Raw genomic sequence first — 19180 nt, forward strand, 5'->3', positions numbered from 1 at the left:
CCAACTTTATACACAAAGAGCTATTTTACTAAGTAGTTCAGTTTTGCAGAAAGCTGCTCCTGGCTCTACAGAGCGGTCTGTTTTTTTATAAGCGCATCGCGGGCATGCTGTCCAGTCACAGTGCGCCCGATCACGCCATTAAACTGAATGTAGCTTGCTCACGGTACCAGACCACTATGTGCAGTATTATATAACATTATTTTGTAGGTTTAGTGCCCCATTAAATTCCAAGGTGATGGTACCCAGTGTGAAGATGCAGAACTTCACTAACCAGTACTTTAAAGGGTTAAAGTAAGAGAATTGCTTAAAAGAGAGTCATAACCATCTTCCTGTAGTTGTACACAGCAGTTGAATTTCTTTTAGGTTTATTTTAGTACTTGCATAGCTGTTTTGCTTACTGTAACTAAAATACAATGCTATTGTGAACAGGCATGTTTCTCTCTATGCACAAAGGAAGATAATAAAGTCATCAGGAAAACATTAAATGGACAATGGCAATTAGCTGAAAAGAGTTCATTATATTCCAAGCACTGGCAACAAAGTCTATGTGGGTGACTGATTTATGCTGTTGCCTCTTGTTTACATACTGTATATTTAGATAATACTGTATTATTCATACTTTTAGTATAGGTGGCGGTTTAAACCAGCAAAATCAGCTATTCGGAATGGTAAAATAAAGTTAAAGGATATATTCTTAAACAATTGAATACACTCCAGAAAGTAAAATGGATCATATAGAACACAGAGGTGGAAAAAAAAAAATCACAGAGCACTGTACCTTGTAAAGAATCTGCATACAATTTAATATTCACAAACAGTGAGAAGGGGGGATACCTATCAAATCGTCAACTATGTTGCATTCGCTGCCATCAATACGGTCACCTAACATCGCCAAACATTGCGGCCGCGGATGTCAATACGATCTCCATATTTATAAAAAAAGCTGTCAAAAACACAAGCACCAAGTACGGGGCGATGAGCATCGGACTGTTGTTAACTAACAGTCATCAATGATGCTGCTATTCGTGTTTTTCCCAACTTTATTTATAACATGTCACTAAACCACTATCCCACCGACATCACTGCAACCTAAATAATGTTATTAACCCCTATCCCGCTGCTCCCTGACATCGCCGCAACCTAAATCAACCTATTAACCCTTAAACCGTCAGCCCCCCACATCGCAAAAAAACTAAATTAAGCTATTAACCCCTAAATCTAACAACCCCCTAACTTTAAATTAAAATTACAACATCCCTATCTTCAAATAAATTAAAACTTACCTGTAGAATTAAAATAAACTATTTTTAAACAATTCATTAACCTACCCTAACTATTATACTACAATTAAATTAAACTACCAATTAAATAAACTAAATTACATATTAAAAAAAAAACCTAACCCTACTAAAATTATTTAAATATACTATTAAACCTTATTAAAAGTACTAAATCACAAAAAACACTGTTACAAAAACAAACAAGCACTAAATTACAAAAATAACAAACCAAATGATCAAAAATAAAAAAATTACACCTAATCTAATAGCCCTATCAAAATAAAAAAAGCCCTCCAAAATAAAAAAAAAACCCTAGCCTACAATAAACTACCAATGGCCCTTAAAAGGGCTTTTTGTGGGGCATTGCCCCAAAGATAACAGCTCTTTTACCTGTAAAAAAAAACAAAAAAAAACCAACAGTAAACCCCACCACCCAATCAACTTCCCCAAATAAAAACCCTAACTCTAAAAAAAACCTAAGCTACCCATTTCCCTGAAAAGGGCATTTGTATGGGCATTGCCCTTTAAAGGGCATTTAGCTCTTTTACTGCCCAGACCCTAATCTAAAAATAAAACCAACCCAAAAAACCCTTAAAAAAACATGACGATCCACTTACAGTTCTTGAAGTCCCACTTGAAGGATCCAGCCGGTGAAGTCATCATCCAGGTGGCAAGAAGTCTTCATCCAGGTGGCCTCTTCTATATTCATTCAGCCGGTGAAGTCCTCATCCAGATGGCATCTTCTATCTTCATCCATCTGGTGTGGAGTGGGTCCATCCTAAAGACATCTGACACGGAGCATCCTCTTCATACAGTCGCTGCCGTAAACTGGAACTTGAATGCAAGTGAGGCAATTCAAGATGGCGTCCCTTGCATTTCTATTGGCTGAAAGATTTCAATCAGCAAATAGGAGGCGAGCTTATGAAAATCCTGTTGGCTGTTCAAATCAGCCAATAGGATGAGAGCTACTGAAATCCTATTGGCTTTTCATATCAGCCAATAGGATTTCAGTAGCTCTCATCCTATTGGCTGATTTGAAAAGCCAATAGAATTTCAGTAGCTCTCATCCTATTGGATGATTTGAACAGCCAATAGGATTTCAGAAGCTCACCTCCTATTGGCTGACTGAAATATTCCAGCCAATAGGAATGCAAGGGATGCCATCTTGGATTGTTACTTGCATTCAAGTTCCAGTTTACGGAGATGACCATATGAAGTGGATGCTCAGCGCCAGATGTCTCCAGGATGGACCCGCTCCATGCGGGATGGATGAAGATAGAAGATGCCATCTGGATAAGGACTTCGCCAGCTGGATGAAGATAGAAGAGGCCACCTGGATGAAGACTTCTTGCCACCTGGATGATGACTTTGCCAGCTGGATGGATCCTTCAAGCGGGACTTCAAGAACTGTAAGTGGATCGTCGGGGGTTAGTGTTAGGTTTGTTTAAGGATTTTTTGTGTGGGTTTTATTTTTAGATTAGGGTCTAGGCAGTAAAAGAGCTAAATGCCCTTTTAAGGCCAATGCCCATACAAATGCCCTTTTCAGGGCAATGGGGAGCTTAGGTTTTTTTTAGAGTTAGGGTTTTTATTTGGGGGGCTTGGTTGGGTGGTGGATTTTACTGTTGGGGGTGTTTGCATTTTTTATTTACAGGTAAAAGAGCTGATATCTTTGGGGCAATGCCCCACAAAAGGCCCTTTTAAGGGCCATTTGTAGTTTATTGTAGGCTAGGTTTTTTTTTATTTTGGTGGGGCTTTTTTTATTTTGATAGGGCTATTAGATTAGGTATAAAAAAAAACTTAAACTACTTGACATCAAGTAGCGTAGCTTCTCAGGGTACAAAATCAATATTAATAAGTTTGAGGTTACGTGGTTACGAAGCTCAACAAACTCCACCTTACATCACACTAACATTAAAAACACCTCAGGGTCATTTAAATACTTTGGAATCCACTTTGATGTTAACCACGCTCAGTTATACTGCCTAAACATCACTGAATCTATTGATAGCATTCAGAGCCTTTTGCAAGGCTAGCTAATTCTTCCACTTTCCCTACATGGCAGAATACATCATTTAAAAATAACAGCTCTTCCCAAGATCTTGTATCATTTACAGATGTTTCCCCTCCTGATATATAACAGAGACATACAAACTTTATCATCCCTGTTTGGTTCCTTTGTGTGAAACCATACAAAACACAGGATCAACAAGACGAGTCTAGCAATGGCGATACAGATGGGGAGCCTTAAACTCCCCAACATCCAATGGTACAATTGGGTCACCCTAGCTAAAATAGTCCTGGGATGGCTGACAAACTCTGACCACTTCTGTCCTTCTATAGAAAAGGAACTAGTGACACCATTTCACTTAGCATATTAACCACACGCTAATTTATAAACTCTCCCTCACCATGTCTCCCAAAATATTTTGTTCAAGAACCCTTTGAAGGCTTGTGTAAACTTTGGGGTATTGAGAGACAAGTAACTAAATACCTACCCATACAGGGTAACCCGAAATGTATACCAGGGTATACCCAAAAAGCCTTCCAGATCCGGAATTGACAAGGAATTACAACAGTAACACAGTTGCTAAACCCCACCTCTCTTCAAATTCTCCCTTTCCTAGACGTTCAAGGAAAATACGCTATACCTTCTAACACTAAATTTTAGGGCTGCAACAACTAATTGGTAAGATTAATCATAGAAATAGTTATCACAGAATCTCATTATCAATTTGGTGGTTAGCGATTAGTTGGTTAATTGTACAGCACCAGCTGCTTCACTTACCCAGATGGCCCAGTGCATAAACCAAATTATCCCCCAAAAAATTAAACCTACCCCTATAAAAATAAAAAGCCCCCCCAAAATAAAAACACCCCCTAATCTAAGACTAAACTACCAATAGCCCTTAAAAGGGCCTTTGTAGGGCATTGCCCTAAAGCAATCATGGGTGTTTATACAAAGCAGGAGCTGTGGCACAATACTCCTTCATAAAGCAGCCCTGATCACGTGTTTTCCTCGCTATCACTCCAATTATACTTGAAAAAACTTTAAAGAAAACTAAGCCAGAGTGATCTCTAATATACCACAGATCAGTATAAAGAGACTTTGTAGCTCCTACTTGGAGTGTTTCTGACCAATTTTCTAATACTGATAGACCTGTAGATCAGGGCCGCGGAATCCCCCCCCCCCCTACCTTTTTATCCACATGTCCTGCTGCCTGCAACCGGGGCAATAGGACATACTGAGAAAGTCAGAATTACCGTTTATCTTTTAATAGATCTATTAGATGGGAGATTTAGAGAGGTCTCACACCTAGGAGGCTCTCCTGTAACAATAGTATCCTAACCTATATACCAAAGACCCGTGCTCATCAATTTACTTTCCCTCTCCACCAACTGGATAGCTAAGTGTTAAAACTGTTGCTCTGAGCATATATTGCTTATACCGTTAGACCCTAAACTCTTCACTAATCAGTAGCAACACTTTTACTCCAATAGTGGTCATCCATAGTCGGGAATCACACGCTATACTCTCATACCCTATTAGGGACAAAGATGTTAAAAATACCAGTAATGAGCAGATTGTTTCTTTGTCTAATTAAGGCTATCATCACGGCCCTGAACTAAATATAATTGATATAGTTATATAGCTTTTTACAACATTTTGTGGAGTCTGAGTATCTCCTCACATGCTACATATATTAGTATTCAATCTTTACAGTTTTAAGTTACAATTGAGGTGTTATTTTTATCTATATGCTATTCCACACTATAACTACTTTAAAGTGTTTAAATGACCCAAGCGTGGCCTCTATTGTAGCTACCATATGCTTACATATTTACTTTTCAGAGGGTCCATGAGTCGCACTAGCTACTGCAATGCTAAAGTTTATACAAAAAATAGAGGATTCTGAAGTAGACGTCTTTTCTCCTAATGACTAACGTTTCACATAATGTTTGTATTGTTTTGAAATGTCTAATTATGAATGTTATTGATGTGACATGACCATATTCACTGTTTGTCTCTAAAAACCTCAATTAAAGATTTTAAATAAAAAATAAATATTACAAATTTCTTTAACGAGAAAAAATAAAGTAACATCAATGATGGGGGGGGGCTGTCTTTTAAAGTTCATCAGAGTAGAGGGTCACCGCCTAAAACTTTGAATACTCCAGCTTTAAGATAATTAAAAAATGTTTGTGACTTGCATAAGGTAATGCTACAACATATATTAAAGTGGAAAACATCTAAGGGTTTATTTGTGTGCACCTGTCTATAGCAGTCTATGGCAGCACTGTTTGGTACTATGTATAACATTGCTATAAACAATGTTGCAAACTCTGCTGCCAGATAGCTAAAGACACATGCACACTCCTGAGCTCACCAAGGATTAACAAAGGGTACCAAGGGAACTAAGCAAAATTGATAATAGAAATTAAATAGAACGTTGATTAAAATGTCATGCACTAGCCAGTCAATTTAAGTTTACTTTTAACATTGCTGTCCCTTTAAACTGAGCATGTAAGAAAACAATTTTTTTTTTAAAGTACCAAAACAAGGACATTATTTTTCATATGCATAGTCAGGGCTGGTGCTACAATAGAGGCAGATTAAGAGACTGCCAAATGGCCCCCCTGCAGGGGGGCTCAAATCTGGTACATGACTTTTTTAATCTGTATGTTTCTTTTTTTGCTGTCTATCTTGGGCTTCATAGTAGGGGGTATTTTAAAGTTCATCAGAGTAGAGGGTCACCGCCTAAAACTTTGAATACTCCAGCTTTAAGATAATTAAAAAATGTTTGTGACTTGCATAAGGTAATGCTACAACATATATTAAAGTGGAAAACATCTAAGGGTTTATTTGTGTGCACCTGTCTATAGCAGTCTATGGCAGCACTGTTTGGTACTATGTATAACATTGCTATAAACAATGTTGCAAACTCTGCTGCCAGATAGCTAAAGACACATGCACACTCCTGAGCTCACCAAGGATTAACAAAGGGTACCAAGGGAACTAAGCAAAATTGATAATAGAAATTAAATAGAACGTTGATTAAAATGTCATGCACTAGCCAGTCAATTTAAGTTTACTTTTAACATTGCTGTCCCTTTAAACTGAGCATGTAAGAAAACAATTTTTTTTTTAAAGTACCAAAACAAGGACATTATTTTTCATATGCATAGTCAGGGCTGGTGCTACAATAGAGGCAGATTAAGAGACTGCCAAATGGCCCCCCTGCAGGGGGGCTCAAATCTGGTACATGACTTTTTTAATCTGTATGTTTCTTTTTTTGCTGTCTATCTTGGGCTTCATAGTAGGGGGTATATATGGTGGTATAGTGGTTAAAATGGAAGGAGGCATAGAGAAGCAGAGAGTGCAGGCCAGTCAGAACAGCTGGAAGCATCTGGCTGTCACATTACAGCCCCTGTGTTCTGCAAAACATTTGCAACTTTCATACAAGTTAGTGGAGCCACCTACACCCATAGCCTAATAAGTATTTCTGGGGATGATAGGTGTGTGGGAGCACTGAAAATACTCCAACTTTTTATATCCTGCAGGATGTATAGGAACCTATCATCATTACATAGGGCTGCCTGTCCTATTTTTAGTGTATGTATAAAAGTCATTATCATCACCATACATTGACACTTGTTCAAAATAGGATTTCATAGTACTTGTCCCCTGGCTAACATTTGCCAGTACTCAATTTTAAGTTAATGTGATATATTGTAGTGCTTGAAAAATGTATACATAAAGGAAAATGTATCAAGTTGCATTTGCAGCTTCTGAGAACTTGAAGCTGAACTTGAGGAGTGAGTTTACAACCACAAATTTAAGAAGCAGTATCTGCTTATTATCCTTGATGGCAGAAATAAATCCCCTCAAACTCACTTGTTTGGGCTGATTGACAGACCCAGCTCTCATGCTATTGGTTGCCCAAGAGCAGAGGGCAGGATTAAACACCAGAGTTCTACTGCAGTCTTAAATTTTGCTAAGTGGCAATTGCAGGTGGACAGGTTGTCTGCAGCTTAAAGGGACACTGAACCCAATTTTTTTCTTTTGTGATTCAGATAGAGCATGAAATTTTAAGCAACTTTCTAATTTACTCCTGTTATCAAATTTTCTTAATTCTCTTGGTATCTTTATTTGAAATGCAAGATTGTAAGTTTAGATGCCGGCCCATTTTTGGTGAACAACCTGGGTTGTTCTTGCTGATTGGTGGATAAATTCATCCACCAATAAAAAAGTGCTGTCCAGAGTTCTGAACCGAAAAAAAAAGCTTAGATGTCTCCTTTTTCAAATAAAGATAGCAAGAGAATGAAGAAAAATTGATAATAGGAGTAAATTAGAAAGTTGCTTAAAATTGCATGTTCTATCTGAACCACAAAAGAAACATTTCAGTGGGTTCAGTGTCCCTTTAATAAATTTCCCTGTTGGACACCTAGGGCGAGATTACATATGTGGAGTAAGTTTAAGCGCAACTGCTGAAACCCACGTTGCCATAAGTTCACCTCGCACATCGGGTGCGAAACACCATTCAAAACACCATTCTATTGGCTGATCGGAACAGCCAATAGAATGCAAGCTCAATCTGATTGGCTGATTGAATCAGCCAATCGGATTGAACTTGATTCTGATTGGCTGATTACATCAACCAATCAGAATATTCCTACCTTAATTCCGATTGGCTGATAGAATCCTATCAGCCAATCGGAATTCGAGGGACGCCATCTTGGATGACGTCATTTAAAGGAACCGTCATTTGTCGTCTAGTCGTCGGAGAAGAAGGATGGATCCGCGATGGAGGTCTTCAAGATGGAGCCGGTCCTCATCGGATGAAGATAGAAGATGCTGCTTGGAAGATGATGGTTGCCGGTCCGGATCTACTCTTCTTCCCGGATAGGATGAAGACTTTGGACCCTCTTCTGGACTTCTTCAGCCGTCGGATGATGGATGTCTAGCCCCCGCTTGGGCTTGGATGAAGATTTTGGAGCCAGGACGGATCGGTGATACCTGGTGAGGTGAAGATAAGGTAGGAAGATCTTCAGGGGCTTAGTGTTAGGTTTATTTAAGGGGGGGTTTGGGTTAGATTAGGGGTATGTGGGTGGTGGGTTGTAATGTTGAGGGGGGGGTAGTGTATGTTTTTATTTACAGGCAAAAGAGCTGAATTCTTTGGGGCATGCCCCGCAAAGGGCCCTGTTCAGGGCTGGTAAGGTAAAAGAGCTTTGAACTTTTGTAATTTAGAATAGGGTAGGGCATTTTTTTATTTTGGGGGGCTTTGTTATTTTATTAGGGGGCTTAGAGTAGGTGTAATTAGTTTAAAATTGTTGTAATATTTTTCTTATGTTTGTAAATATTTTTTAGTTTTTTGTAACTTAGTTCTTTTTTATTTTTTGTACTTTAGTTAGTTTATTTCATTGTAGTTATTTGTAGGTATAGTATTTAATTAATTTATTGATAGTGTAGTGTTAGGTTTAATTGTAGGTAATTGTAGGTATTGTATTTAATTAATTTATTGATAGTGTAGTGTTAGATTTAATTGTAACTTAGGTTAGGATTTATTTTACAGGTAATTTTGAAATTATTTTAACTATTTTAGCTATTAAATAGTTCTTAACTATTTAATAGCTATTGTACCTGGTTAAAATAAATACAAAGTTACCTGTAAAATAAATATAAATCCTAAAATAGCTATAATATAATTATGATTTATATTGTAGCTATATTAGGGTTTATTTTACAGGTAAGTATTTAGTTTTAAATAGGAATAATTTATTTAATAAGAGTTAATTAATTTTGTTAGATTTAAATTATATTTAACTTAGGGGGGTGTTAGTGTTAGGGTTAGACTTAGCTTTAGGGGTTAATACATTTATTAGAATAGAGGTGAGATTCGGTCGGCAGATTAGGGGTTAATAATTGAAGTTAGGTGTCGGCGATGTTAGGGAGGGCAGATTAGGGGTTAATAAATATATTATAGGGGTCGGCGGTGTTAGGGGCCCGCCGATTAGGGGTACATAGCTATAATGTAGGTGGTGGCTCTTTGCGGTCGGCAGATTAGGGGTTAATTATTGTAGGTAGGTGGTGGCGACATTGTGGGGGGCAGGTTAGGGGTTAATAAATATAATATAGGGGTCGGCGATGTTAGGGCAGCAGATTAGGGGTACATAGCTATAATGTAGCTGGCGGCAGCGTGCGGACAGCAGATTAGGGGTTAATAAGTGTAGGTAGCTGGCGGCGACGTTGTGGGGGGCAGATTAGGGGTTAATAAATATAATATAGGGGTCGGCGGTGTTAGGGGCAGCAGATTAGGGGGACATAAGGATAACGTAGGTGGCAGATTGGGGGTTAAAAAAATTTAATCGAGTGTCTGCGATGTGGGGGGGCCTCGGTTTAGGGGTACATAGGTAGTTTATGGGTGTTAGTGTACTTTAGGGCACAGTAGTTAAGAGCTTCATGAACCATCATTAGCCCAGAAAGCTCTTAACTACTGACTTTTTTCTGCGGCTGGAGTTTTGTCGTTAGATTTCTAACGCTCACTTCAGCCACGACTCTAAATACCGGAGTTAGTAAAATCCCATTGAAAAGATAGGATACGCAATTGACGTAAGGGGATCTGCGGTATGGAAAAGTCGCGGCTGAAAAGTGAGCGTTAGACCCTTTTTTGACTGACTCCAAATACCGGCGGTAGCCTAAAACCAGCGTTAGGAGCCTCTAACGCTGGTTTTCACGGCTACCGCCAAACTCCAAATCTAGGCCTTAGTTTTTAGTTTAATACTTTGCGATGTAGGGGAAGGTGGTTTAGGTGTTAAAAGTTTTATTAGCTGTTGGGTTAATAGGTTAGGTGATTGCAATGTGAGGGGTTGGTGGTTGAGGTGTTAATAGGTTAATTAGATACTTTGCATTGTGGGGGGTTGGTAGTCATTGCGATATGGGGGGATGGCGGTTAAGGTGTTAATAGGTTAATTAGATACTTTGCACTGGGTTGGTGGGTTAGGGGTTAATAGATTTTATTAGTCATTGATATGTGGGGGGTAGCGGATTAGGTGTTGATATTGCACATGCATTAAGTTTCAATAAGGCTTCCAGGGAGTTACGGTACTCTTTTACTCAGTGCAAGGCTTGCTGTACCTGCCTATGTGTGGCAAGCAGAAAATGGACTAAAATATCTCCATTCTGCGCAGGTAAGGCCTTGCGCTGCATATGTTATACCGACTGGCAACGCAAGTTCTATGTTAGTTTATTGGAGTAAAAACTGCGGGCAATGTGTAAAATATATGCACGTAACTTGTCTGATGCTCCATATATGTGATGGCTCGATAAGACTAAAACATATGTGATCAGGCCCGTAGCATCACTATAGGTATTATTGTGAAAAAGAAAATAGGTCATTCTGCCTCTAGTTTTGTCTGTTTTATGTATTGTCACCACAGTTTTATTAATTATGCAGAGCCACCATTGATTTGCTGTGTTGTCCAGAGCCACAATTTTTGGTACGTTATGTTATGCAGCAATTAACCATTATAGCTATTATCGTTATAATAAATCAGATTAGCATTCATAAATTAAATGTGATAACAGAAATCAATTTTCTCTATCGTTATAGATAAAATAGTAGTTTATATAACACATAATTAGAACATTTTTGTTAAGAAGCAGTAATAGCAAGTTATGTAATCTCTTAAAGGTGGGGGGAGTGGCAGCAAAATTTGTCTTCGACTGTGTAGCCAAAAATCCTAGCACCTGCCCTGTGCATAATACTGCATTACACAATACCTATTGCATGCAAAACAAATGTTTTAAAAGAATTTAAACTTTTCAGTTTCTATAGATTTGCAAAAATACTTGAAAACCAAAGTGCATTTATCTTACCTCTCATAATTGCGGCCAATTAGGGCTTGGTGTTCATGAGTTTGCTTGGTCTAAGTAACCCCTGTCTCAAATGTAGAAGATTTAGGCAATTTAAAGCATGAAAAAAAAATAGGTTTCATTTTTGGTGAACAACCTGGGTAGTCCTTGTTGATTGGACAGCACCAATAAACAAGTGATGTCCATGGTCTGAACCAAAAATTTGCTGACTCCTTAGCTTAGATGCCTTCTTTTTCAAATAAAGATAGCAAGAGAATCATGAAAGAAAAAAATTGGGTTTAGTGACCCTTTAATGTGTCATATACAGGGAGTGCAGAATTATTAGGCAAGTTGTATTTTTGAGGATTAATTTTATTATTGAACAACAACCATGTTCTCAATGAGCCCAAAAAACTCATTAATATCAAAGCTGAATAGTTTTGGAAGTAGTTTTTAGTTTGTTTTTAGTTATAGCTATTTTAGGGGGATATCTGTGTGTGCAGGTGACTATTACTGTGCATAATTATCAGGCAACTTAAGAAAAAACAAATATATACCCATTTCAATTATTTATTTTTACCAGTGAAACCAATATAACATCTCAACATTCACAAATATACATTTCTGACATTCAAAAACAAAACAAAAACAAATCAGTGACCAATATAGCCACCTTTCTTTGCAAGGACACTCAAAAGCCTGCCATCCATGGATTCTGTCAGTGTTTTGATCTGTTCACCATCAACATTGCGTGCAGCAGCAACCACAGCCTCCCAGACACTGTTCAGAGAGGTGTACTGTTTTCCCTCCTTGTAAATCTCACATTTGATGATGGACCACAGGTTCTCAATGGGGTTCAGATCAGGTGAACAAGGAGGCCATGTCATTAGATTTTCTTCTTTTATACCCTTTCTTGCCAGCCACGCTGTGGAGTACTTGGACACGTGTGATGGAGCATTGTCCTGCCTGAAAATCATGTTTTTCTTGAAGGATGCAGACTTCTTCCTGTACCACTGCTTGAAGAAGGTGTCTTCCAGAAACTGGCAGTAGGACTGGGAGTTGAGCTTGACTCCATCCTCTTGAGATATTTCTTGGCCCAGTCTTGACGTTTCAGCTTGTGTGTCTTGTTCAGTGGTGGTCGTCTTTCAGCCTTTCTTACCTTGGCCATGTCTCTGAGTATTGCACACCTTGTGCTTTTGGGCACTCCAGTGATGTTGCAGCTCTGAAATATGGCCAAACTGGTGGCAAGTGGCATCTTGGCAGCTGCACGCTTGACTTTTCTCAGTTCATGGGCAGTTATTTTGTGCCTTGGTTTTTCCACACGCTTCTTGCGACCCTGTTGACTATTTTGAATGAAACGCTTGATTGTTCGATGATCACGCTTCAGAAGCTTTGCAATTTTAAGAGTGCTGCATCCCTCTGCAAGATATCTCACTATTTTTGAGTTTTCTGAGCCTGTCAAGTCCTTCTTTTGACCCATTTTGCCAAAGGAAAGGAAGTTGCCTAATAATTATGCACACCTGATATATGGTGTTGATGTCATTAGACCACACCCCTTCTCATTACAGAGATGCACATCACCTAATATGCTTAATTGGTAGTAGGCTTTCAAGCCTATACAGCTTGGAGTAAGACAACATTCATAAAGAGGATGATGTGGTCAAAATACTAATTTGCCTAATAATTCTGCACTCCCTGTAGTGCAGCAGTTTGTTTAACAGTATCTCAAAATTAAATTTTCATAATTCAGATGAGTCGCAAAGTTTTCAGAGATTTTGCAATTCCATTCTAAAGTTGTGAACAATCTTTTTATGTGCACACTTTCTAAGGAACAAGCTGCTACTGAGCATGTGCAAGAGTTCACAGTGCACCATAGTTGCCAACATTTCAAAAACACTTCCAGGGACACTTTGCAGCAGAGAAATCAAGCAGGTTACCGGAGTATTGACAACCTACTGATCAACTGCTCCGCCCACTCAGGTCTGCAATCAAAACACACCCATTTGATAGTAATAGTATAATTTAGACTTATCCATAGTTTATTAAACAGATTACATCACCAAGCTCTTACACCTACCCCCTAATATTGACCAGTCTCTGGGACCCATTCTGGGCATATGGTTACGGTTACAACATAGCATCAGAATTAGACAGACAAATAATATGTATGTGAAACCATTCAATAATAATAATAACAATATTCCAGTAGGAGTTAATTAACCCTTTGATGACAGGGTTAAGTTGTCTACATCGGAACAACATTCCTATGTAAACAAATTGAAATCCCGTGATCATGCACATGATCGCAAGATTTCAATGATGAGGGGGGCGTCACTGTGGGCACACCCTCCAGACCGTTATTGCATCCTGGAAGTCCTGTTGTCTTCAGGACAGCTAAATGGTTAAGTCGTTCTATTTTATCCTAACGGCGCTAAATAGGTTAAAATGCAATACAAAAATATTCATGTATACAATTTTATTTAATTTTATTTAGAGGTAAAGCTTCCTAGACAGAGCGGTATTGCAAATACAGACATCTCCCAACCATAGAAAGCGCAATCCTGCCAACTTTGATCATTTGCAGTCATTTTTTGTATTTAGAGATGTCATAGGAAGAGATGATCACTCTAGTCTTCTACTCTTTCCTCAAACCCTAAATGACTCTTTTCCACCTTTAACTCTCTCCTCTACCAGCCTGCTCCACCACCCCCGTCTGTCTTTAGTGCTCATGCCCTGGCAGACTACTTTTTAAACAAAACACGTACTATCCGAAGCAACATCCCAACACCAACCTGCAATATTCCAACAACAGGCCCAATTACTCGCTCTGCCACCCTCTCTATCTTCCATCCAGCCACTGAGAATGAAGTTTCTTCCTTACTATCTCCCTCAAGCCTCACTACCTGCCCACTTGACCCTATCCCTTCCCATCTAATACCCTCCCTATCTTCCACCCTCACTCCTGCTCTTACCCACATCTTCAACCTATCTCTCCCTACCGGCTCATTCGCATCTTCTTTCAAACACGCAAAAGTCACTCCCATACTCAAAAAACCCTCCCTCAACCCTAATTCTTCTGAAAGCTACCACCCCATATCACTGCTTCCACTAACATCAAAACTCCATGAAAAACAAGTTTACAATTGCCTAACCCACTTCCTGTCCGCCAACTCCTTGCTTGACCCACTGCAATCCGGATTCCGCCCAAAACACACAACGAGACTGCCCTTACCAAGGTTACAAACGTCTCTCTGTAAAAACAATATTGGCCACTACTCTATACTCATCTTACTTGACCTCTCAGCTGCCTTGGACACAGTTGACCACCCCCTCCTCCTACAGACCCTTAGCTCTTTTGGCCTCTGTGACACTGCTCTTTCCTGGATTCAATCCTATCTTTCTCACAGGTCTTTTTCTGTGTCATTTGCCGGCAACTTCTCCTCTCCCATGCCTCTGTCTGTTGGAGTACCTCAAGGATCTGTTCTGGGTCCTCTACTTTTCTCCATCTATACTTCTTCGCTGGGTAAACTTATCAACAGTTATGGCTTCAAATATCACCTCTATGCTGATGACACCCAGATCTACCTCTCCACCCCTGCTCTCTCTCCCTCTGTCCTCTCTCATGTCAGCGACTGCTTATCGGGTATTTCTTCCTGGATGGCCTCTCACCACCTAAAGATTAACATGTCCAAGACTGAGCTCCTTCTTATCCCCCCTCAAGCTCTATGCCTACTTCTGACTTCTCTAACCCTGTTGACGGCATCACCATTTCCCCATCGCCCCAAGTCCGCTGCCTTGGAGTCACACTTGACTCAAATATATCCTTCGTCCCCCATATCCAATCGCTTTCTACATCCTGCCGCAACCATCTATGCAATATTTCCCAATCTTGCAGTCCTCACCTCCTGTTTCTCAACCTCCTACTCTTCTAGATTGTAAGCTCCCACGGGAATAGGGCCCTCAATCCCTCCTGTATGTGTTTGTAAATTTTGTTCTGTCTCTTACAAGCCTTGTATTGTTTTATTTAAATGAATTGTATCCATGGACAGCGCTGCGGAATATGTTGGCGCTTCATAAATAAAGTATAATAATAATAATTTTATATATATATATATATATATATATATGTATATATACATTTATGTGTTAATATGTGTATATAAACATATTAACACATAAAAATATATGTATATAAGCATATACATATATATTTACAAATGCTGCCACAGCTGCGCTACTTACCCCCTTCGCTGCACTTAGGTTATGATGCCATCTCTGACAGCATCAGAACGAGGCTCCCGTTGAAGTGTATGGAAGCACACTCTCATGATCACAATGCTTCCCAGCAATGTGAACGCGAGCTCGCGTTCGCATTGCTGTTAACTTGTAATATCAACGCTGGTATTACACAATGGAGCAATAATATTGCTTTTTTGATAGCTATATTTAGCGCTCCACTTGTAATCTGGCCCATAGTGCTTAATTCAACACTGAGGGGCCTATTTATCAAGTGTCTGGTGGACATTATCTGCTGTAGCGATCATGTCCGCCAGACATCAATAAATGCTGACAGCGTACGCTTTCAGCATTTATCATTGCATAGGCAGTTCTGGTGAACTGCTTGTAGAATGCCTCCCCCTGCAGATTCACAGCCAATTGGTCGCTAGCAGGAGTGTCAATCAACCCGATCGTATGAGATTGGGCAGATTTATGTCTGCCGCCGCAGAGTAGGCGTACGAGTTAAGGAGCAGCGGTTTTAAGAACGCTGCTACTTAACTCCTGTTTCCAGCGAGCCTGAGGTTTACAGTCCCTGAGTGTTTAACCAGAAATTGCCCTGCTTTTATTTATTTTATTTTTTTAAATATTTTTTATTGAGGATTAAAATATACATACAAACAATCCACTTTGAAAAATCAAGCAGTATACAATATACATATAATATGTTCCTTAGCATAGAAGAGACATTTGAGCGAAAAGGTACAAATATGTGTACAGTATAAAATATGATTAATACAGCAACGTTACCAACTATCCAAACAGCATCTACTTGATACAAATAAAATGAATGTAGGAATATTATCTAATGGTAATCCTCAGTTTCTTGCCTCCCAACCAAAAATGGGGTCTCTTTCGGACCACTAACGCATCTATTATAGCAAAGAAAAGGAGGTCTACATGAATATAAGGTCCCCTATGGACCTTTTGGGTGCTATTGAAACTAATAAAACATGACTATACCAGATAGAACATGTACAGTATTTATAATCGTTAGCAACAAGAGAAAGGGTAATATGAATATGACTTGTAAATGAAACATATAAATAGTTAAAGGGATGGTTTTCTTGGAGTCTAAGTTCCTTTGTTTGTCTAATAAACAAACTATTTAGGGAAAAAGAACTTGTGGAAACAATACCTCATAAAGGGTAGGGGGGGATTATATCAATAACTGCTATGTATAATCATTTTTACCCAAAGTTTAGGGATTTTCATATGGGGTCTGTGTCTCTATGCTTAACCATGAAGCTATATGATTGGGGAACGGAGCTTGTCATATTATAAAGGACTAATACCATATATACTCTATAATGCCTTCAAAGGAGGTATATCATATTTTCTATAAAGGTATACAGAAGCTTAACTAACTTTCTTATACAGGGAGTTTGTCTCACGGTTTTTTATGACTCGCAAGTATGTTAAATAAGTGATTATCACTGCTACAAAAAGTTTAAGAATGAGCGGTATGTAAATAAAATACGGAACTTTTTGGGGTAAAATTATGAGTAAACTAAGGTTACGCTGTTAAAGTAATAGTAGTGGATAACTTATATAAGTATGTTCTGGAATGTTTGGGGTGTTAATATGTTAAGTAGATTCTTCAATATCATTTATTGATGTCTAAGGGGACAGCCGCCTTATCCGGTAGTAAGATGCTTCATGTATGAGGGCCCCTTTCAGCTTGCATCTTAGTAGTTCCGTCATACCCGGCCTCAGAAAAGTGAGATACAGAGTGATAGTATAGGTTATCCTCAAGAGAGCCCAACGACTTCTTCAGATATTCAGAGTGTGTATTAGATGGAAGTCCCGTCTCAAACACCGCTTGAATTATCTGCTTAAATTGTGAAAAATAATTGTCTAGTAAGCTTTTGAGTTTTTTGTCCCACGTGGTCTCCGCCATCTTGAATAACACAGAGCTGTATTGGTTGCTGTATGTTACTCGTATCAGTAAATTAGGTAATAGGATTTCTGTTGGCTCCCAGGCTCAATCCTAAGGCAGCTTATGTTTCAGGGACACAACTCTAGTGTAGTTAAGGCTGTAAGAAAAGTTATATAAGTCCCTCTTAAAGTATCTTTAGCCGGGAGCTCCGTAGAATGCGACCATCCAGATCGGCAGTTAACTCCGCCCCCCCCCCCTTTATTTTTTTATTGTTTGGTTTTTGATAACTTTTTTTTAAAAAATAATTCTTTTTATGTCATTTATTTATGCCTTTGAGTTTACATAGCTATGGGTATATATTTTTGCATATGTAAGGGTGGGTGTGTGCACGCATATATTTATTTTGTTTGCGGATAATCAAGGAAATCTCATGAACAAATATGAAAATGTTCTTCTTTGCTTCTAATTATTTGCATCTAAAATGTCTGAAAATCAATACAAAAACGTTTACGAATGTTCAAAATTCATATTAATGTTGTTATTTGTTTTGTTTTTTGTTCCTTACAACATACGAGTTGATTTGCAGAAAAATGATAAATGTTTCTGAAAGATTGTGATCAATCCCCCTTATAAGGATTCACAGTCTATAAGTGGTAGATACTGGTAAGGGTTGAAGGATGTATCTTCTTGAGCAAGCTTTTGTTAATAACATTATGGATATTAATTATGCTAGCTGAGTACAAACATAAGTATTTTTTTATACTATCCCTTAAAGGGACAGTAAACAAGTTTTTTTCTTCCTACTGTCTTGCAATAAACATACTATGTGATTCTGAAGTTGTTTCGAAAGCATTAATATTTAGTTTGAAGCAATTATTTTTATTAGGAGAAGCTAATTCTGAATTATTACTGAAGTACACAAGATTTTTGATTGCTATTGTGTTAGCAAAATGTCCTTTATTTTATTTTTCTTAGGCATCAACCCTGCTTGAGACCAAATAGGATCTAATTTGTGGCGGGGTTAGGCTTGTAAAGCCTGCCACGTGCACTATTAGTTTTTAGAATTGCAGAAGTCACAGTTTTCTGTCTTACAATTACAGGAAAAGGGGGCAAATAAGTAATGAAAGTATATTGCAAAGTTGTTTCATGACATATAATTCTAAATATTACAACATAAAAGTGTTTACTGTCTCCATAGTAACTGGAGGTTGACTCTCAAGGACTGGAGACCTTCAAGATGGCAGGAAATGAACAGAAACCAGTTGACAGAAGTGTTATTAAATTATGTTTATTTAAACATATTTTTTCTATTCAAGAAAACTGACCCAGGAATAATAATCTTTGTCCTATTTTATCAGCAATACCAGGGGTCAATGCTTCCTTTAGTTATTTATTATAATATTGCATGCTCCAGAGAGCAAAGCATTGTATCTTTTTCAGATAACAAAGAGATGGACAGTATTAGCAATGCGTCATTAACAGCACTGTATAATGATTAGAATAGTTTTTTTCAGAAAATAACAATGTGGATGTCAATGTATGGTTTGTAGTAACAAGAAAATCCTGGCTAACAAAAAGCTAGATTATGAGCTTGGCGTTATGAGTGAAAAAGCAGTGTTATGCTTCATAAAGCTGCTTTTTCCCTAACGCCGCTATTACAAGTCTTGTTGGTATAGGTGTACCGCACACCTTTTTGGCCGTCACGCAACGTCAGTACAGCATTTTTAACAAAAGTCCTTTTTCAATGGGACCCCCATAGCGCCAGTATTACGAGTTTGCCTGGGAGGTCAAAAAGTGAGCAGTACACCCTATAACCGACAAGATCCGTACTGCCATCTAAAGTCAGTAGTTATGAGTTTTATGTTACAAATCTGTACCATAAAACTTATAACTAAA

The 19180-nt window shown here is 38.5% G+C and overlaps 1 protein-coding gene across 1 annotated transcript in view; it reads right to left on the reverse strand.

Annotated features, from left to right (window-relative positions):
• LOC128657509 (IgGFc-binding protein-like) overlaps positions 1 to 17305 on the reverse strand; it is a 182156-nt gene extending 164851 nt beyond the window's left edge. The window contains 1 exon segment of the mRNA XM_053711876.1: positions 17112 to 17305. Coding sequence (XP_053567851.1) covers positions 17112 to 17305 — 194 coding nt within the window.
• Positions 17306 to 19180: the final 1875 nt, after the last annotated feature.

Source organism: Bombina bombina, chromosome 4 (assembly GCF_027579735.1).
Source record: "Bombina bombina isolate aBomBom1 chromosome 4, aBomBom1.pri, whole genome shotgun sequence".
NCBI classification, from domain to species: Eukaryota; Metazoa; Chordata; class Amphibia; order Anura; family Bombinatoridae; genus Bombina; species Bombina bombina.